Raw genomic sequence first — 22077 nt, 5'->3', positions numbered from 1 at the left:
CCCGTCCATCCACGTGGGCCAGCTCCACACTGGTGACTCTCCTTTATAGCCATTTCAGGAGTCTGGGGTTATCTTTTTTTTGTTTTGTTTTCCTGCCAAGTCTCATTCAGAGGAGTGCAAAATCCAATTACTATCAGCTCAGTTGCGTTCTCTCTCTTGAGAAAGACAAGCTTAATAAATCACAGCATTCTTTTGGCTAGTTCTTGCTGACCATTAGAAACCTATCTAAGACATGTTCAATATATCAATATTTCTATTCTAAACATATCCATTATAAAATTTACCCTTCTTTTTCCAAGGGGAAAAAAACACAGCAATATTCTTTGGGAAAATTGTTACGCGTTAGGCTGGTACAAGCTTCATCCTTCCCTCCTGTTTCAAGGTTAGATAACCTTCAAACAACCTCAACACATTTGTGTTTCAGACAGTAAAAGTTTCATCAGGGTTTCAGTTTTGTTTTTTTTTTTTTTTCCACACACACACACACTGAGGGTTTCAGTTTTAAATGTAGGTTCTACATATTCTTGTTAAGTCCCTTTAAAAATATTTCATATTTTTCAGTCCTCTTGAGATTGTTTTCTCTATTATATTTCTAACTAGTTGTCCATGTGTTCTCCTCTGCTTTCTGTACAAGCATGCGAATAAGGACATCCCATGGGCAGCTTTTTAAAATTCATAGTTTTGTGGTCCTTTCCTCAGTGATTCCAGTAAGTCTGGGAGTGGGAGCGAGGGGAGCTGGTCATCTGGGGTATGTGAGTGACTCCTAAGAAGCTTCTTACCCCTACTTCTGTTGAAATTCTCTGGCTGACAATTTGCAAATACCAGTAATCAGTGGAAGAGTGCATTCTTCTCTTATCACTGACTTTAATGCCTCACTATAAACTCAGCAGTGCCTCAGTTTCCCTGTTAAGGATGTGTGCTGCAAAGGCTTAGCTCAGCAGGTGTGGGGTGGTTCAAACCCTGCACATTATGAAGAAACTGGCTCTTGACTCCCTTCTGGAAGAGTACTTCTGAGCCTTTGGAATATCCTTCCTGATAAGAGAGTCTGTATCCCTGGGGACTTGAGCCATGCCAGATAATTCACGCTAACGATGTGAATTATGGCGGGGCATTGGGCCACACCATATCAGCTTGACCCTCGGAGGGGCTGGAGACAGAGGTTAGCCGCACAGGCACTCCACACCTAAGTGACTGACCCCTAATAAAACCCTGGACGCCAGTGCTTCCCTGGCTGGCGGTACTTCACACGTGTTGTCACACACTGTTGCTGGGAGGACTAAGCCCTGTCCACACAACTCCACTGGAGAGGACAGCTAGAAGCTTGTGCGTGGTCCCTCCTGGACTCTGTACTATGTGCCTTTCATCTTTGCTGATATTTAACCAGTATCCTTTCTCTGTAATAAACCGCAATCGGGAACATAACAGCTTTTCTGAGTTCTGTGAGTCCGTCTAGCAAATCACTGAACCTAAAGGTAGTCTTGGGTGCCCCCAATTGAGGATGATAAGAGCTTTTTATTTTCTAAGACTATTAAGAAAAGGAATATGCTGAGTTGTTCCTTTTTAAAAAAATTTCGAATTGTATGTTAATTTTACAAATACATTTTTATCACCTCTAAAGATGTTCCTTGATTTTTGTTTTATTCGTATGATAAAATGTCTGGTTTTCCTCAATTTGATTTTTATTTGTTAATATTTTATTTATGAACGATTGGTATTTTGTCTTTTATCTTTGTCATACACGGGTGAATCTTTGATTGCTATAATTTAAAAATATTTCATAAGAAAAATTACTAAAATATGGTACTTCCTGGCTCCTTAAACAGAGTGCTCTGCCCAGTTTAACATTTCCTTGACTCTGTACCCCCATTTTGAACATTATGGTGTGTAATGGGCCCTCAGGTCCCATTGGGGGATGAGTGGCTGCTTCCTCTGCGTTAAATGCTCCCTGGACTGCTTTCTGCTAGGAGTTCTCGGGTTTGCTTTCTTTTGTTTTTCCTGTGCTTTCAAGCCCCACTTCTTGTAATTCTTGGGTTGTCTTTCTGTAATAGTCCCTCTCCTCCCTTTACTTGGCTCCTTTTTTAAAGACTGTGGGCTTAGAGGCTGCATAATTAAGCTTGTTATGTAATGATTTCCAAAATGAGAGTAAATAGGCTCTGAGTAAGAGCCTGGGGCCCTCTTCTCTAGAGGATAAAACATCTGCTTCATGTCATGGAGTTTTAAATACACATTTTGGATTTTTGGAGATGTTTTGCTCCCTCGTTAGTTGGTTGTTCTGGAGAGTTAAATCGTAAAGTTGATTGGTTAGTTTGTCCATTTATTTATTCATTCATTCATTTGGTGCTTATTAACTGAGCATCTACATGGTGTTGTTTACTGGATAGCTGAACCTAAGTAGGTCACACACAGTATACAGGCCAGCTCTATATCTAGCAAATAACATGGGAGCACAGTGGAAACTTTTGATGAAGACATTTTGAGTTTTATTCTCTCTGGTAATACTTTTCATTTCAGGTTCTAAAGTATTAATAAGAATGCCATTCAGCAAAGAGTTGACGTAGCGGATCTGAGACTGCTCTCCTGAGAAAGCCCTGCTTGCAAGGCTGGCCTTGGCTGCCATCTTGGGACTTGGCTCTCAGAGAGCTGCCAGTCAGTGTTTAACTGATGAGGGTAGTCCTCTGTGCCCAGACTGTTTGTGCACACAGTATGGTTTATGCTGGATGCCTGCTTTCATCCTGGGAGTCTGGGATTTTTGGTACATGTTAGGTTGCCTATGCAACCAGCCCCATGCGATAAATACCTTGGTCACTTGAGTGTCTAATGGGCTTCCTTGGGCAGTAACATCACGCACACATGCTGCGTTTTTGTGGCTGGGGGGAGAGTGTGCTCTGTGTGACCGCTCGTGGGAGGGAGAGAGGATAAGGAAGTTTGCACGTGGAATCTTCCAGCCTCCGCCTGTGTCTGTCTCCCTTATGACTCAGCTGTGTGCCCTTGCTGTGCTGCTGTACTAAGTCTGTACTATAAATACAACTGTATGTGAGTCTCATGAGTCCTCTAGAATCCCTGAATGTGAGGGTGGTCTTGCGACACCCGACACAAATGCCTAATGTTTCTGGGTCTCTTACTACGTGCGCAGCTCAATACTAATCATTTTACCTGGATTGTCTCATTGAATCTTCCCAACATCCCTGCTCTGTGAGGCAGGTCAGTATTATCGCCACCATTGGCAAGTGCCGGTCCTATATCTCATACATTTATTTCAGTATCTATTTTCTTCCACATGTTTGAAACATGGAATATTGTTTCTGTTGTTCAGAGGAAACTTTAAGTGACAAAAGCACTGAGTGTTTTTTAATCACGTTGTCATTTCAGGTACGAGCACATCCTCACGGAGCCTGACCCCGTACCAGCGTATGCTCTGAAGCTGCTAGTTGCCATGACTGAACACAACCCAACTTTTACCAGGTACTGTCACTTCAAATTTTCTTTTCTTTGTTTCTCATCTAGAAAGTGAATTTTCTGTGTTCTGAAAATGTTGTTAAAGATGATGAGATTCTACAAGGCTAATGTTGGAGTTACCACAGTGGTAAATTTTCATGTTTTATGGTTTGTAGTATCTGTCATCTATGGTGTTTTGGGTCATGTTCTCGTATTTTTATTCTTTATTAGAGTTTGCATACTGTGGAATTCATAATGCTTTAAAATTCTAAATTCTTTAAAGAGAAAATACTAACACATATACTTTTATTCTTTTTAACGTCTTTATTGGAGTATAATTGCTTTACAATGTTGTGTTAGTTTCTGCTGTATAACAAAGTGAATCAGCTATATGTATACATATATCCCCATATCCCCTCCCTCTTGCATCTCCCTCCCACCCTCCCTATCCCACCCCTCTAGGTGGTCACAAAGCACAGAGCTGGTCTCCCTGTGCTATGCGGCTGCTTCCCACTAGCTATCTGTTTTACATTTGGTAGTGTAGATATGTCAGTGCTACTCTCTCACTTTGTCCCAGCTTACCCTTCCCCCTCCCCGTGTCCTCAAGTCCATTCTCTACGTCTGCGTCTTTATTCCTGTCCTGCCCCTAGGTTCGTCAGAAACATTTTTTTTTTTTTAGATTCCATATATATGTGTTAGCATACCGTATTTGTTTTTCTCTTTCTGACTTACTTCACTCTGTATGACAGTCTCTAGGTCCATCCACCTCACTACAAATAACTCAATTTCGTTTCCTTTTATGGCTGAGTAATATTCCATTGTATATATGTGTCACATCTTCTTTATCCATTCATCTCTCGATGGACACTTAGGTTGCTTCCGTGTCCTGGCTATTGTAAATAGAGCTGCAGTGAATATTGTGGTACATGGTTCTTTTTGGATTATGGTTTTTTCAGGGTATATGCCCAGTAGTGGGATTGCTGGGTTGTATGGTAGTTCTATTTTTAGTTTTTTAAGGAACCTCCATACTGTTCTCCATAGTGGCTGTATCCATTTACATTGCCACCAGCAGTGCAAGAGGGTTCCCTTTCCTCCACACCCTCTCCAGTATTTATTGTTTGTAGATTTTTTGATGATGGCCATTCTGACTGGTGTGAGGTGATACCTCATTGTAGTTTTGATTTGCATTTCTCCAATGATTAGTGATGTTGAGCATCGTTTCATGTGTTTGTTGGCAATCTGTATATCTTCTTTGGAGAAATGTCTATTTAGGTCTTCTGCCCATTTTTGGATTGGATTGTTTGGTTTTTTTGATATTGAGCTGCATGAGCTGCTTGTATATTTTGGAGATTAATCCTTTGTCCGTTGATTCATTTGCAAATATTTTCTCCCATTCTGAGGGTTGTCTTTTTGTCTTGTTTATGGTTTCCTTTGCTGTGCAAAAGCTTTTAAGTTTCATTAGGTCCCATTTGTTTATTTTTGTTTTTATTTCTGTTTCTCTGGGAAGTGGGTCAAAAAGGATCTTGCTGTGATTTATGGCAAAGAGTGTTCTGCCTATGTTTTCCTCTAAGAGTTTTATAGTGTCTGACCTTACATTTAGACTTTAATCCATTTTGAGTTTATTTTTGTGTAAATGACTCTACTGCCCAAAGCAGTCTACAGATTCAGTGCAATCCCTATCAAACTACCAATGTCATTTTTCACAGAACTAGAACAAAAAGTTTCGCAATTTGTGTGGAAACACAAAAGACCCTGAGTAGCCAAAGCAATCTTGAGAAAGAAAAATGGATCTGGGGGAATCAGGCTCCCTGACTTCAGACTGTACTACAAAGCTACAGTAATCAAGACAGTATGGTACTGGCACAAAAACAGAAATATAGATCAATGGAACAGGATAGAAAGCCCAGAGGTAAACCCACGCACATATGGTCACCTAATCTGTGACAAAGGAGGCAAGAATATACAATGGAGAAAGACAGCCTCTTCAGTAAGTGGTGCTGGGAAAACTGGACAGCTACATGTAAAAGAATGAAATTAGAACACTCCCTAACACCACACACGAAAATAAACACATATACTTTTAAAAAGTCAGTTCTCGCCTCATTGTACTGAACAATTGTTTATTAAATCTCTGTAGTATTTATAGACTATAATTTTTCTGCTTTTTTTTAAAGAATTAATGTTTTTTACAAAATAAATTTATTTATTTATTTTTGGCTGCATCGGCTCTTTGTTGTTGCGTGTGGGCTTTCTCTAGTCGTGGCGAACGGGGGCTACTCTTTGTTGCGGTGTGCGGGCTTCTCACTGTGGTGGCTTCTCTTGTTGCGGAGCATGGGCTCTAGGCACGCGGGATTCAGTAGTTGTGGCTCATGGGCTCTAGAGTGCAGGCTCAGTAGTTGTGATGCACGGGCTTCGTTGCTCCGTGGCATGTGGGCTCTTCCCTGACTAGGGCTCAAACCCGCGTCCCCTGCATTGGCAGGCGGATTCTTAACCAGTGCGCCACCAGTTAAGTCCTTAATTTTTTTTTTTTTTTTTTTTTAGTTGACATACTTTCATTGAGTAGTGGAGAGCTTTTTGTCTTTATTGAAGACACTACCTGTGATGATACCAAATTTTTTAGTGCTAGTTGCCTAGGGTAGTGGCAGCTGCTTCACTCTTGCAAAGAAGGATTTGTCAGAGACCACCCAGCTCTGCAGAAAGGCAAGAGAAGAGTTGTTGCTTTCAAACAAGAAGCCTGGTTTTGGTTGTATGGGTGATGTGTGAGGACCTTTTGGGTTTGGATCCTGCACCTGTAGGTGCAGTGCACCTGTAGAGTTTCCCTTTGATCTTTCTCAGAGAACTAAATCATACAGTCCCAACCACCTGGATTTCACCTGGTCTTCTGTTTACAAGTCCTGCATAGTGATGAGCCAGCATCATATTGTTAGTGCTGAACAAGAAATGCTATTTGTAGAGTATCTGTATTGAGTGAAAGGCTGACCTAAGACAACCTTTGCAAGGGGTGTGCCAGGGCCCGGGGTATGCCATGACCCAGTCGCAGGGCTGCCCCGGTGCTCTGGGTCTTCAGGTCAGCCACAGTGTGGGGCCTGTCACAGCTCTCAGGCCTCTCTGCTGTGAGCAGCCTCATTTGTTTCCAGAGAGTGACATATAAATATTACCCTGTACTCCCTGTGCCACGTTGTAAAAGAATTTGGGGAGCACTTAACCCTTTATATTGTTGGCAATTCTGAATCCTGTGTTTCTGTAGTCTTTTAAAAGTCTGTCCAATGAGCCTTCCAAATTTCTCACTCAGAAGGCACCATCCTCTATTCCTTCAGAAGAAATTTATGTCTAAAGAGTGAATCTGTGTTAGGAGTTAAAGCCAAATTCAGATAGTTGTTTCTTCTCTGGACCTTTGATACCAAGTGGGAATATTGTATACTGATTTTATCCTCTCATTAGATTGAACAGATTGCATTTCCTTTTTTTTATGTTGTGGCATGTTTTCCAGGCTACTTTCTCTTCTTGCCAACTCTTTATTAAATTCATCTGAATTTCCTCATATTGAGGGAAAAAAACCTAGTGAGGTGGAAACAGATAACTGATGACCTATAACCTTTTTATTTTAAAATGGTTAGACACTAGGTTTAGAAGTCAGTTTATATTTTTTTAGTTTACAAGCAGAATTCAATGGATTAATTTTTATAAACTTTTTTCTTTGTTTTCCTTGCATAATTAATACTTGAATATATTGTCTTTGTATTAAATTCCAGCACTGTAATCACGAGGTCCCCTGGGCTTCCTCATTCCCCACCACTGCTGCACAGGTCTCTCCCCCAGGGCTAATACTTGTTATTATTTTGGTGGGTGTCCTTCCTGAACTTTTTTGGGAGCTATTTAAATTCAGTATGTATATACTGAATTTAAATAGCTTCGCTGTGTGGTGGTCAGTTTTTAAAAAAATCATAGATAGTATCATTGGGTGTGTGTTTTTCTGAAATTTACCTTTTCATTTATCAAAATTATTTGAAGATCTTTTCGTATCAGTATTTATTCACACTCTTGGCAATATCTTTGCCAAACTTACGGATGAAAATGGGATTTCATTTCATTTTGCATTCACTTATCTACTGATAAACTCAAACCTCTTAATATTTATTCACTAAATTCAATTGTAAAAGGTCCATAGCCTTCAACCATCAGTTCTACTGCTACGTATCTGTTCAAGAGAAAAACTCATATATACACAAAGATTTCTGCCTAGGCAAATAAGTTTTAAAGTGAGAAAAATGGTTTTAAAATTAAATTACGTTATAGCTATAATAAACACAACTGTGCAAGGGTTTGAAAGGGCAGGGTACATTTTGAATACTGCTCTACAAAGATATCCTAATAATTTTGTAAACTGAAATTGTTTATCACCCCCAAACCCCATTTAAATACCACTTTGCCTTTTGTAGGGTCTCTTTCTGTATTCACTGTTCTCTTCTGTTTGCCTTTTCTCTTGAAACAGGATATTAAAATGGGAGTTGTCCCATGTCGATTTTGGCTGAGGCTCCAGAGGTCAAGAGCAAAGCATTAAAGGCCTATTACCACCCACCTGCTCTCTTCCCCCCCACCCCTTCTAAAGGGAGGTTCTAGATCCCACAGGCCCTAGCAACCTGTGTGCATTTTGCAAAATCCATTCGTATACCTTGAAGGGGGGGTGGGGGAAAGGAAGTTTTTTATTTCCCTAACTGGATTTTCTTTTTTTTCAAAAATGAATTTTAAGTCCAACATTTCGAAATGGGTAATACATTTCTATTTGGGGGAAAAAAAACAATATAAAAAGATAATACCGAGAAGACCTGTTCCTTCCTCTGTCCACTGTGATCTTTCCTCATCTTCCCATTATATCCCTTATGGCTGACTGCTTTATTCCTTTTATGTCCAAAGGCAAACTAATGTGACTGTGTATTTTCTCATTTCTCCCTTTCACACACAAATAGCATATTATGTATGTTTTTCTACCCTACGACTTTTTTCCCCAATTTTGTTTCTATGTTGATACATAGAGAGCTTCCATGTTGTGTTTTACAGTTATAAACTCTTCCATTGTATAGATATACCATACTTTGTCTCATTAATGTCTAATGGATAGACTTGAGTTCTTTCTAATCTAGTGATAGAGCAAAGAATGAATAATCTTATATTCATACTTCATTTTGTATGTATGCATCTATGTCTTACAGGATAAATCCCTAGATATGGTATTTGTGTATCAAAGGATAAATGCACTTAAAATTTGTTTTCAGGTTCAGCCATATTGCCCTATGGTGGGGACTTTACCAGTTTGCATCTCCAAAGGACATGTTTGAGGATGCCTGGCCCCCTACAACCTTGCTATCAGAATTTGTTAAACTTTGGAACTTTGCCCGGGTGATGAGAGGTTATTTCATTGTAATTTTAATTTGCATTTTCCTTTTCATGAGTGAAGTTGGATATTTCTTTTTATGGTTAAGGGCCATTTGCATTTTGCTTTTTGCTCATGTTCTTTGCCATCAGTCCTTGGTCTTGGCAATGCCACCCTTCAAACTGAAACACCTCCTGCCTGGCTTTCCATTGCACAAATACATTACAGGCCACTAATCCCTTTTACTTCTAACAGTGTCTGCACTATTCCTATTTTTTTTGCTGTCGTGAGTAGCATGACCATGGCTGTTACTTTGTATGCTACAAGTGGTGAATCCATGTATGTTTCTCCATTGTGTATCCATTCTAGAATGGAAATACTGGCTTACAGAGCTTGTGCTTGCCTAGATCCAGTAGATACTGCCAAGCAGTTTTCCAAATTGGTTGTACCAATTTACATTCCTACTAGCATTGTTCACAAGGTCTGGTTGTCATGTAAGCTTTGAAAAAATTTTTTTAAAGTCAGGTTTACTGAAGTATAAGCTTACATAGAGTAAAATTCACTCATTTTAGGTATGCAGTTCTCTGAGTTTTGAGAAACGTACACAATTGTGCAACCATCACCACTATCAAGATAGAGTATTTCCATCGTTCCAAAATGTTCCCTCATGCCCCTTTGAATGTTAGCTTATAAAAATTCTGTTTGCCTGGAGAATGATATGACCAGACTGATTTTAAGTTTCATTTTAATTTTTAGAATTTATTTTTTAAGAGTTAATACATAACAACATTTCAAATTTCAGTATTTGAAAGAGTTTACATAGAAAAGCATATTTTCACCCCTGGAGATAGCCACCCTTTGAGCAGTTTGTGTGTGTATGTATATTATCTTTCACATATATGGTAGTATGTCAACTGCACCATTCTGTACTTCTTTTCAAAAATGTGTATAACAGCTTTATTGAGATATAGTTCACATACCATCTGTACTTTTTTTAAAAAAACAGATACATAGTATTACATTTTATGAATATTCCATATTTATTTAACAAGTCACCTTTTGTTGAACATTTATGTTTTTCTAATCTGTTGGTATTATAAAACAAGGCTACAATTAATAATTATTCATCACATGTGTGTATATATATATGGATAAGTTAAATAATGAGAAGTGGAATTGCTTCATCACAGGGTACATAATATCATCTGGGGATCTTATAAAAAGTCTAAAACCCAGGCCATATCCCAGGCCAATTAAATCACAATCTCTAAGGCTGGACATAGACATCAGTAGTTTTTGAAGCTCACCAGGTGATTACAGCCTGCAAACAAGAGGGTTTTCTTTTGCTCTTTCAGTTGAGACCTGTTTCTCTGCCTTTTCATTTTGCTTAACTTACTCTGCCTCTGTAAATTTAGGTGAAACACTTACAGGTTGCTGTCTTGAAGTGTTGTCCTTATATGGGAGCGTCCCTGTGTAGACTGCGTGTGCCCAGTGCCTTTCGTGGGAGATCTGGATTTGACGTGGACCCAAGTCACGTCATTCCTCAGTGTGTGCTGGCAGCTCTCTCCTAGGTAGGGGTGGAGCTGGAGATGGAGGGGCTAGAGCTGGCGCCAGGTGTGAGGCGGGACCACCCCTGTGCTCAGTGGCCGTCACCACCTAACAGGGGCAGGGTCTGATCCCAGGTTGTAGAGCAGAGGCCCTGACAGTCGGGCCCGAGCTGGCTCTTTGCCTTTAAGCGTGTGCCTTCCCTTCTCCTTGCCCTGGGACCCTTGCCCCTTGCCCCAGAGGGGGGCAGTGCTGAAGCAAGGGGTCCCGTGGGGGCTTTTGGCTCATGTCAGCTGCAGACAGAGCTGTCCGCAGTGCGCCTCCTGCAGAGGCACCAGCAGTTGTTTCCCTTGCTCTGCTCAGACACAGTGAGCCCAAGTCCCCTTTGTCCCTCACAGCCGCTCGCTCCCCTAGAGCAGTCCTCAGTTTGCGCTCTCCATCCTGCCTCGGGGACAAGCCAGCGTGCACTTGTGCAGGCGTGGAGTCCAGGCTTCCCACAGCCCTCCTGTTGGTCCCAGTGGTCCTCCAGCCAGCCAAGGGGGCTCATCTCCCCTGTGTAGGACCCCAGGGTTGGGGCCCAATCTGTGGCTCACAGCACTCCCTCCCCAGGGCGGGTCCCCACCCGTGTATCTTCCCCTTTCCTCTGAGTTCCCTCCCAGTTGCACAGGTCCCAGCCTGATCGCTTTTCTTCCCTTCCTACCCAATTACTTGTGGATCTTTATTCCAGCCTTAGTTGTACAGAAGTCTTTTTTGCCAGTTTCCAGTTAGTTTTCAGTGAGAATTGTTCCTCATGTGGGTGTATTTTTGATGTGTTTGTGGGGGAAGTTGAGGTCCACATCTTCCTCCTCCGCCATCTTGATAGATCTCCCACTGTTGTTAACTATTTTTTGAAAGTAAAATATACCTTACATTCTTATGGAAGATTTTATAGATGGATGTGTTTATGTTATACTGTCTGGGTGTAGGGAAATCCGGAGTGTATACACATGTATTAGGATGTCTGTCTGCTTTCCTTGTAAACGATGTTTTGATTTGTGACCCTGTTGAGTTTGTGACCCCTGGACTTTAGACAGGATGCTTATTTCAACAAAGGAATCTTTTCTCATTGTTTTCTTTCAACACAGATGTGAATTCATGGTTACATGAATACTTAGCAGCTATTTCGGGGTCAAAAGTGGATGGTTTCAGATTAATTTTTTGGTGTGACATTTACAAGGCAACCACTTTGAGTTTATCGTACACCTTTAAAAATAGTGGTTCCCCAGTTGTGTACAGTAGAGTGTTGGTAAATCCAAGTAGGGGTTCAGTAAAGCTTTTTGTGTTTCACAAGGCATCCTTATCTGTAGGCTTTCCCTGGTTGTCTAAAACAGATTCACAAGCTCTGGCCCACAGGGCCAGGACCTGCGAGGTAAGAGTGGTGGTTATGCTGTTAAAGAGTTGTGCAGCCTACAGACACAGACGAATTTGAGGCACAGAGACCTTGTGTCTGGCAAAGCCTAAAAATATACTTTCTAGCCCTTTTCAGAGCATGTTTCCTGACTGCTGAACTGAAGGAGTACAACTTTTTTGTCTTTATTCATGAGAATAGAGAAATATTAGAACGTTAGCACTATATGGGACTTTGGGGAGATCATTAAAATGTATGTTAACAAAAAATTACTCTTGATCGCTGAGATCAACACACCAGGAGATGACTGCCCTCAAAGAGAGGGTGTGTTACACTCACAGATTCCGAGAGGGGCAGCCACGTGGGGAAGCAAGAGAGGCAGTCAGGAGGCAGAGGAAGGAAGAGGAAAACGTGGGCCAGAGCCTTTGTTGTAGTTTACAAGGGTAGGAGTGGGTGAGCAGGCTTAGGATTGGCTGCTTGAATATTTTCAGTGGGCTCTGAGGTGTGGGGTTTATCTCTCCTTAGCTGGTACCTGGCCCTGGGATGATTAGGGCAGGGAAACGGTGGCCTGGAGTTTAAGAGCTCCATATAAAGGAGGCTGTTGGGGGTTTGATTGGCTTGCATAGGAAAGGCAGGCTCAAAGGAGAGTAGTTTGCTATCTCTGGGAACTGTCTGGTCCTGGGAGGGGCCTTCCCCCCAGAGTTAGTAAGATCTTAAGATGTCAAAGAATCAAAAATACAGAATAAAAAGACATGATTAGTATCCTGGGCCGATGTCTTCATTTTGCACATGAGGAAAGTGAGGCCCCAGAGGGAATTTGTGTGTCCCAGACGCCATAGTCAAGTCGAAGAAGGTCAGGTTTCGGATCTAGATCCCCTAGTCCACTGTTGTTTGTACCATCCAGCAGAGCCACATTTTAAAAGACACCCAAGTGAATATCACAGTGGATTTTGAAATAGGATTGTTTTACGTTTCTTTGTGTCACATTTACTTGTAAGAGTGGTCCAGTTCCTCAACATGCTTGTCTTCAGTGTCGTGTGGATCTGATAATAGCACATGCATGATTCTCCTTTGTTTCCCTCTGCCATCATCATTAGGTTCTGGCGCTCCTCTCTCTTTATTTTTATCATTGAGGCAGCTCTTGGCACAATTCTGGTTAGTAATATCCTGGTTGCTGACCTGTGCCTTCTGTCACTCTCCTGGATTTTGAACCCTCCTCTGCTCATGACTTAAACCACACTTACAGGGTTGAAATCCTTCCTTATTATGTTAATTATGATATAACGCATCATCCTGTCTCCTACAGGAACTAACATAAGTCTTTTTTTTTTTCAATAAATTTATTTTTTTATTTATTATTTTTATTTATTTATTTATTAGTTTTGGCTGTGTTGGGTCTTCGCCGCTGCACGCAGGCTCTCTCCAGTTGCCGCGAGCAGGGGCTACTCTTCGCTGCGGTGCACGGGCCCCTCACTGCGGTGGCCTCTCCTGTTGCAGAGCACGGGCTCCAGAGTGCACAGGCTTCAGTAGATGTGGCGCGTGGGCTCAGTAGTTGTGGCTCGTGGGCTCTAGAGCGCAGGCTCAGCAGCTGCGGCACACGGGCTCAGCCGCTCCGCGGCATGTGGGGTCTTCCCGGACCAGGGCTCGAACCCGTGTCCCCTGCACCGGCAGGCGGACTCCCAACTACTGCGCCACTAGGGAAGCCCCTAGCGTAAGTCTTTACATAAGCGCTCATGGAGTAGGTATTAAATTAATTCTCTCCATCCATCCCAGTATTCTGATAGAATTATGGAAGGACACCAATCTAAAGCCTTAGGAGCTTGATCCAAGGCATTCTGTTTTCCTTAGTGATTTGTGAGGAAGATCAACAGTAATTGATCCAAATCTGTTTTGACTTTTTAAAAATCTTTTTAGGAAATAAAAAACTCTTATGTGAGTTTTTCCTGTTGCAAGTGGTAGTACTACTTCTGCTTATTTTCTTCTTTTATCTTGTTCATCAACACAGAGATTTCCCCTAAGTTCCTGGTGACTTGGTACACACTTTATTGCCTAACCTTACTGTATGGGGATCAGTTGGGTCCATTGAGACTGTTTATCTCGGTCCTTAGAAACAACTTAATCTCTCGAATCTGTATTCCCATAGCAACCCTGTATGCTGGAGGCTTACTCACCACTTATCCTCCTCTGACTCGCATGGGACCAGTGACAACTTTCCTTATGGAGTGGCAACCAGGGCCCGGCCAAGAGCCCAACATGCTGATGTGTCTTTGGTCACATGGTGCCTGGGCTTGAGCCACTCACTTGTCTTGTTGGAAGCCAGCATTTAGTTGAAGTCTTTGGTCAGAGCAGTCCCTGGCATTTTGGGGGCTACAATCAACAATAATTCACAGTTCCTTCCTTCTTTATTTAAGTAGATGTTAAGGGATTTTTAACAGAATGCCACCTAACATTTTCTCTTGAAGTAGTTCCTTACTTGCCCACAAGAAAGTTCATTTGTTTCTTTTCTCTTCTTCACAAAGTCTCTTGAAGTTTTACAGTTCATTTCCATTGTAGAATTATGGAACTTCAGGGCAGAATCAGCTTTGATATTTTTCTACCTACAGGAAAAGTTAGTATTATTTATTCATTCACTGAGTCACCTCACAAATAGTTGTGTTCTCTGAGTTGGACAAAACATACACAGTCCTGATTTTCATGGAGCTTATGAATGCATGGGGGTAGTAGACAATAAACAAGGAAATCAATTAAAAAACCCCATGATTTCAGCTAGTGATGTAAGTGGTGTACAGAACAGTAAAGCGGGGTTAGAGAATGGAGAGTGATGGGCTGGGGTCAGCTGTTTTCAAGAGGGTGGTTAAGAGCTTCTTTGGGAAGGTGACAACATATAAGATGGAGGTGACGAGCTGCATTAATGCTAGCTTCATTATTAAAGAAGCAAGCCTCTGATTTCCTGCGACTTTCAGATGAGGGGAATAACAACGGTGTCAGATGCTGCTGCGGGTGTCGGTACGTTGAGGATGGAGAATTAACCATTAGAGTTGGCAAGAGGAGTGATTTCTTAGGGGTTATTTTTAGTGGCATTCAGGGGCAAAAGCCTGGTGGAGTTCCCTGAGAAGGGAATGATGAGGTGGAGACAGGGAACATCAGTAGTTCTAAAGAGAGTTTTGCTATAAAGCAGAGCTGGAAAATGGGGAGCTGGAGGGGGATACGGGATCAAAGCAATTTCTTCGTTTGTTCTGAATATTGTAGTGATGTTTCTGTGTTGACGAGGATGATCTAGTGCAGAGGCTGGTAAACTACAGCTTAGGGGCCAAGTCCGGCGCACCTGCTTTTGTAAATAAAATGTTATCAGAACACAGCCACACTGATTCATTTATTTATTGTTTGTGGCTGCTTTTGTGCTACAGCGGCAGAGCTGGGTAGTTTTGAAAGAGACTGCATGACCTGCAAAGCCAAGAGTGTTTACTTCTGGCCCTTAACTGGAACAGTTTCCCAACCCTTGATCTCATAGGAAGGGTAAAACTGATGAAGCAACAGGGTGAGCAGTGCCTTGCTAGACTGATATCCTTGCCTCCTAGGGGGGTAGCCCCTGCAATGCTCCCTAAGGGAGAGGTGTTAGAATCCAGTGCACAGGCGCAGGGGTAATTGAGCCGGGAAGTTAGGAAGTGATGCTCTGCCTCTGGGATGCTTGAAAGTGAGACTTTTGAAGTGGTGCAATTAGTAGTCATAAAACTGTCTAGAAACTGGGTGCCCGAGGGGGGATTAGAAAAGAGTTTGGAAGTGATGAGGTCATTGAATTGAGTGGTCAAGGTATTGAATTCTTATTTGGATAACAGGAAAACTATGTTCTGTATTCCTATTTTTAGACTATTTATAAAAACGATAGTAACTGTACTAGAGCCTCAATGTTGTTTACATATTTCTGTTTGGGGCTGTTGCCATTTGTTACTATCCTTCGTTTCCTACTTTCAGATAGAGAGTGAAATGGTAACTATTACTGTCATTATTGTGGTCATTATTTTTTATGAGTTCCTCTTTTTATACTTGCCTTTAAAAAAATTAAGACATTATTTTCCCTATGGAAAATGCGTTACCTTTCCCTTATTAAACTGTTTAAGCATGTTCAGAATTACTATTTATTCTTAGCTCTTTCAGGTAGGACAGAGCTCAGTCCTCTCTGGAACCCTGCTTAGAGGTGTTTTTTAGCCTGGGTCTTCTATCTAGAGTAGATATCTTCTGCCTAGAAACATATCTAACCATAGAATGTTGGTTAAATCTCAGGTGTACTATGCCCTTGGCCATATTTTATCGCCTGCTCATTACTTGCTCAGACTTAAGCATGTGAGACACAGTTGGGGCCTGTGATTCTCCATGTCTTCCCTGGTGCAGCTTGATGGAACCTTGGAGTGGTGGGCAGTGTGTGCAGCCCGTAGGTCCCTGGTCATCTCCTCCTCAGCTTTTCACTGTCAAGAGCCCTAGGCTTCGTGCGCCCCTAGACAGAGCCAGAGACTGTTCTGCAGACTCTGTGGCCATTGTAGAGATGACATGAAAGCACTGGGAAGATAGTACTGCTCACATACCACAGTTCTTTTAGCGCAAGAGTCTAGCCTGGGCTATCAGAGCATAATGCGAATTCTAGGACTGCATTCCAAGCCTCCCAAGTAGTTAAACATTGGGCTTAGTTCAGCGGCAGGCTCCTCAATTCACCAGTCATTATTAGGGAATGAGTCAGTCGCGTAGAGAAACCTTTCTCTGGGTTTTGTGCCAGCAGTTTTATAGGTGTGAGCCCGCAGTGAGCTTTTCCTGCCAGTTCTATGAGGAAGCGAAAGCTGTAAGTGGCCTGTGTGCCAGTGGAAATGAGACCTTCCCCTTGGACAGTTCTAGGGTGAGAGTGTCAGTGCCCATGGCTAGATGGCAGTCATGGGCATTGGTAAAACCAAAACCTTCAGTAGCTTTCGTAAGCCATTGCCATCTAAATATTGATATCCTTCAGTGGAACACTTGATTTCTCATTTACATATAGGGTATGCCATCAAAGCAATCTACTTTATTCTTTACCATAATAAACAGTTTTCCATTTCTTTATCCAGCCACCGTAGGCACCATTATCTTCAGGATTTAAAAGGAGTATTCTTTAAATTATTTGTTTATTTAACATCAGATTAACATCTTCATTTAATTGGTTCGTTAAGGAATATGTCAAGATGACAGTTGAACCAATTGCCTCAGACCAGAATATTAATGTATGATATGTTTATTTTGACTGATGCGTTTATTTATCTTTGCTTGGTGGGAGTTTCCAACTTTTCTTATTGGCGTCTTTGATTTTTTTGACTCATCAGCTAATGCCTTTTGGTTATTTTGTACTTGTAAAACAAATTTGTCTTACTTCTGATGGTGTTAAAATGTGCAGCACTGGGGACTTCCCTGGTGGCGCAGTGGATGAGACTCCACGCTCCCAATGCAGGGGGCCCCGGGTTCGATCCCTGGTCAGGGAACTAGATCCCACATGCGTGCCGCAACTAAGAGTTCGCAGGCCCCAACTAAGGAGCCCACGTGCCACAACTAAGAGCCTGCCTGCCACAACTAATACCCAGTGCAATCAAATAAATAAATATGAATAAATAAATTAATTAATTAAATGACTTGGCTGAAGAGGCCCAGCAAGTCACTAAAAGAGCCTTCATTAAAAAAAAAAAAAAAAATGTACAGCACCGAAAACGGTGGCAAAAGGGAAAAGATAACATTGGCAATGAAACATTTCTGTATTTCGTACTTATACAGTTATTAGGTCTCTTTATGAATCGTAGTTAATTTAGAAACCTTTGTTTACTTGGTTATTACAGCCAGCAAACCATCATGGCATCCTAACTGTAGACATAACAGCTAAACAAAGTCTTTCGATATGATCCGTTTACCTTCTGAAGTCTGAAAGAATCAGTCCCCTGATAACTTTTGGCAAGTTTTAGCCTCATATTTCTGTTGTCATGTTTGCACTTTCTTTTGGTGGTTTACCAAGGTAATGGACCATTTTAGAATTAGCAATGTACTTAACGCTGCAGACTCGTTGTTGTTGTTAATCTACTGTGGATGAAGCCAGGCGTCGTCTGAATCCATCACATACACCTGTCACTGTCATTCATCTTTGTAGAACAAAGCGAAATCCAACCGAGTGGCATGTAACATGAGGCACAAAGCACAGATTACCAATTCAGTTCTCTTGTCTCAACACCAAACCCTCTTCCATGTCAGGTCTTCTGATTTTATATGATGACAGTTATTGGTCAGAATATATTACAGTGTTTGCTGTACAGACGGGGCCTTTGTCATGTAATTAAAGAGTACGAGAGCTGCCAGACTAAACAGTGGTCTGAGTTTCAAATAATGTTCTGCGACTTCCTTGGCACGTTTTTATCACCATCTCGAACATGTGTTATTACTTAGTATTCTTTGCCGTAGCTAGATTACAGAGGGAAAAAAACCCCAGGCAGTGAAGGAGACTAACCCTGGTTCTTCAAGGAGATAAATGCCTCCGAGATACCTTGTACCCTCAGAATGCACCATATTTGTGTGTGCATCTCTCTGCTTGTACTCATAAATCCTGCTTAAGCCAACTGTTTACGAAGTCAACATAATGGTCAGCTTTTACGGACAGACTTCATTAGTTATCTTGAAATTCTAAAGAAGGGTAGGCCCAAAGGGCAAATGGACAAAGAACTTGAAATAAACATGAAAAAAAGAGCCCCCCTCATTAGTAATCAAAGAAAATTCCACTATGATGATAAAAAAACATCAAACTGGTAGAGTTTTTTAAAAAAATAGCACTCGTTCAGAGGCTAGTGAAACATACACTGTCATAAATTGGTACATCTTTTATGACAGGCAAACTGACAGTATGTATTAAACCTTAAATGTAGCCTTTGATTCCACTTCTAGGAATTCATCCTAAGAAAATAGTAAAAGATATACACAAATACTTATATACAAGAATGCCCATTAAAACATGATTTAAAACAGCAACAACAATATTAGTAAAGACAGCTGGCATCTGTCTTTACAGAGAGCTTTGTGTGTACTAGACAGGGCTGGGTGCTTCACAGGCACAACCTTATTTGCTCCTTACCATCAGTAAGGGAAGTAGGCAGTGGTATCACATGGGAGGAGAGTAACGCTTGGAGTTATGTGCGCAGAGCTAGGAAGATTGAATGAGAAGTTGAACTCATTTGACACGATTCCTTAACCATTACATTTTTTTTTCCCCTAATGAATACTAGTAGAAAGTGGAAAACAGGGGTCCATCAATAGAGGACTAGTTAAATACAATGTAGGTTAGAAAAGTATACAATGGAATATTACTCAGCCATAAAGAAGAATGAAATAATGCTATCTGCAGCAACATGGATGGACCTAGAGATTATCATAGTTAAGTGAAGTAAGCCAGACAGAGAAAGACAAATATTGTATGATATTGCTTATATGTGGAATCTAAAAAAATGACTCAAATGAACTTATTTACAAAACAGAAATAGACCCACAGACATAGAAAACGAACTTACGGTTATCAAAGGGGAAAGGAGGGGAGTTTGGGATTAACAGGTAAACACAACTATATATAAAATAGACAACCAACAAGGATCTACTGTATAGCACAGGGAACTATACTCAATATTTTGTAATAACCTATAAGGGAAAAGAATCTAAAAAGGGTTTTATATATATATATATATATAATATATGTGTATATATATGTATAACTGAGTCACTTATCTGTACACCTGAAACTAACACAACATTGTGAATCAACTATACGTCAGTAAAAAAAAAAAAAAAAGAAAAAAAAGTTGACCCTAATAACAACAACAACAACAGAAGTATTTAGGTATGAGAACTTATACTTTAATTGACTATGTGATAACATGGGAAATGTTTTAAATACATTAAAAAAATCCCAATATATGTAGGATGATTTGAGTTTTTCTCTCACCCTCTACTGTGATATAATACACCTAACGGTCTATTAAAATCGGCAGATTCCGGTTCTAACCCCAGATCTATTGTTGGCTTTGGAGTGACTGTGAGCAGATTGCTTCACTAGCCTAAGTGCCAATGTTTTCCTCTGTAAAATGGACTCAGCTATGGTTATTAGACATTAAACAAGGCATGGCTGTCCAAGCAACACAGAGTACATGTACAAGAAATGGTAGCTATTATTTTAATGATGAGGTTGGTTCCATGTCTTATATGAATCAAAAAACAAGGAAAGAACACATTAAAACTTATTCATGGTTTTCTTAGAGTGCTGGCATTATAATATTTCATTTGTAATGCTTTGCTCTTCTCCCAAACGTAACATTCAATGTATTATATTTTATGCCTCTGTATTTATATATTGTATAGAAAAAATTTTATATAAATAGCTACATACAATTATTATGGTTTTTAATAATTTTCTATAATCAAGAAAAAATACATTTGTTAAACACACCCACCCAGAGACACAGGCTGGTGGTTCTTATCAAAAGTTAAAATATGAATGACAGTCTCTAATCCATCTTACAGTTTTCCTGGTCAGCAAGGTAGCCTTTGGTTCAGTAGTTTCAAGTTGATCATCGCTCTCTATTTTTGTCTGTTAGTACCATAGTATCATGGATTGATCTTAGAAGTAGCCCCTGAAATGAGCTTGGGGATACTAAAAATTACTCAGCGTAATGAAAGTACAGTTTATAGGAATTGGGACTGGAGCGAAGGTCTGAACATCAAGGAGGTTGAGCCGAGTGTTAAGCTGTTCTTTTTGACCCTTTTCCATTCCACTCCCGTTGACGTCCTTACTTCCTACCTCCTGTGAACTTCTGAGACTTCCAGGTTTTCTTTTTCCTGCCAACTCTTTAAATATTGGTGTTCCATGGGTTTCTGTCCTCAGCTCACTTCTTACTCCTCTTTCCAAACTTAACTCACTTCTTCTCCAAACTAGCCTTTCCCCCATATGTTAGCTTAATATTGTATCTTAGAGCAGTTAAAAATCATGAACTCTGAAACTGATTAGCTGTGTCCCTTGGATAAGGTTCCATGCTAGTGTCCTCCTCTATAGAATAGGTTACTCATTCCTACCTCAAGGTAAGGATTAAGTAAGAGCTGAAGCCCTAAGCCCAGTGCATTACTGCATAGGAGCTTCCATAGATGAGATCCCTCGCTGTGATGTCTGTTGTTCTGGTGGCGGTCATGGCGGTGGCCTCCAGGTAGGACAAGTCAAGCACCTGGAGTCATTCTGAATTTCTTTCCTCCTCTCTCTCTCCTGCATCCAATAGATTTTCAAGTCCTGTTGATACAACCTCGTTGGTCTTTTCCTATTTACTCCTGCTTTGTTTCTTATCACCTCTTACCTTGAAAGTGGTCGTTGGCAGCTACCTGATCTTCCTGTTCCCAGTGCTTTTTGTATTCAGTCCATCCTCTCCCTGTAGCCTGAATAATCATTGTAAAAAAGGTAAAGCTGGTGATGGCATCATTTTGCCTAATCCTTCTCTTAGTGGTACCCAGTCACCTAGAGCAGGGACATGTGCTAACTCAGCAAACTTTTTCTGCAAAAGGCCAGATAGTAAATACTTTGGGCGTTGCTGGCCATATGGTCTCTGTTGCAGCTACTCTGTCATTGTGGTGTAAAAGCAGCCATGGACAATATGTAAATGAATGAGCATGGCTGTGTTCCAATAAAACTTTATTTATGGAAGCTGAAATTTGAATTTCATGCAGTTGTCATATGTCATGAAATATTCTTCTTTTGATTTTTTCCAACCATTTAGAAACCTAACAACTATTCTTAGCTTGTGGGCCACACAGATACTGGCAGGTGGCAGGGTTTGGCCTGTAGGCTGGCGTTTACCAAATAAGTTGAAGTTCCTCAGCATGGATAACAAGATCTTTTGTGATCTGCCCTGGTTTATTCCTCCAGCCTGATCTTTTTAAAAAATTATTATTATTTTTAAATGCAGACTTTCTTTATTTACTTATTATTTTTGGCTGCATTGGGTCTTAGTTGCGGCACGTGGGATCTTTCATTGCGGCGTGTGGGCTCTTTGTTGTGGTGCACGGGCTTCTCTCTAGTGGTGGTGCACGGGTTCCAGAGCACGTGGGCTCTGTAGTTTGCGGCACGCGGGCTTAGTTGCCCCGCAGTATGTGGGATCTTAGTTCCCCGACCAGGGATTGAACCAGCGTCCTCTGCATTGCAAGATGGATTCTTAACCACTGGACCACCAGGGAGGTCCGCAGCCTGATGTTTTGCTACCTTCTCTTTACTTCTTCCACTTATTCAATAAACTCACCTTTTCTCTGTCCTTAATGAGTC

At 41.1% G+C, this 22077-nt stretch overlaps 1 protein-coding gene across 4 annotated transcripts in view; it reads left to right on the top strand.

Moving 5' to 3' along the window:
* The window catches only part of ULK4 (unc-51 like kinase 4), a 540948-nt gene that overhangs the window by 217035 nt on the left and 301836 nt on the right, over positions 1 to 22077 (top strand). For all 4 annotated transcript variants that reach the window (XM_068558236.1, XM_068558233.1, XM_068558235.1 and 1 more), the window contains one exon: positions 3370 to 3462. In XM_068558236.1, coding sequence (XP_068414337.1) covers positions 3370 to 3462 — 93 coding nt within the window. The remainder of the gene's footprint in view (positions 1 to 3369; positions 3463 to 22077) is intronic.

The sequence above is a fragment of the Eschrichtius robustus genome, chromosome 12 (assembly GCF_028021215.1).
Source record: "Eschrichtius robustus isolate mEscRob2 chromosome 12, mEscRob2.pri, whole genome shotgun sequence".
Classification (NCBI taxonomy): Eukaryota; Metazoa; Chordata; class Mammalia; order Artiodactyla; family Eschrichtiidae; genus Eschrichtius; species Eschrichtius robustus.
This window is presented reverse-complemented; position numbering and strand designations above follow the sequence as displayed.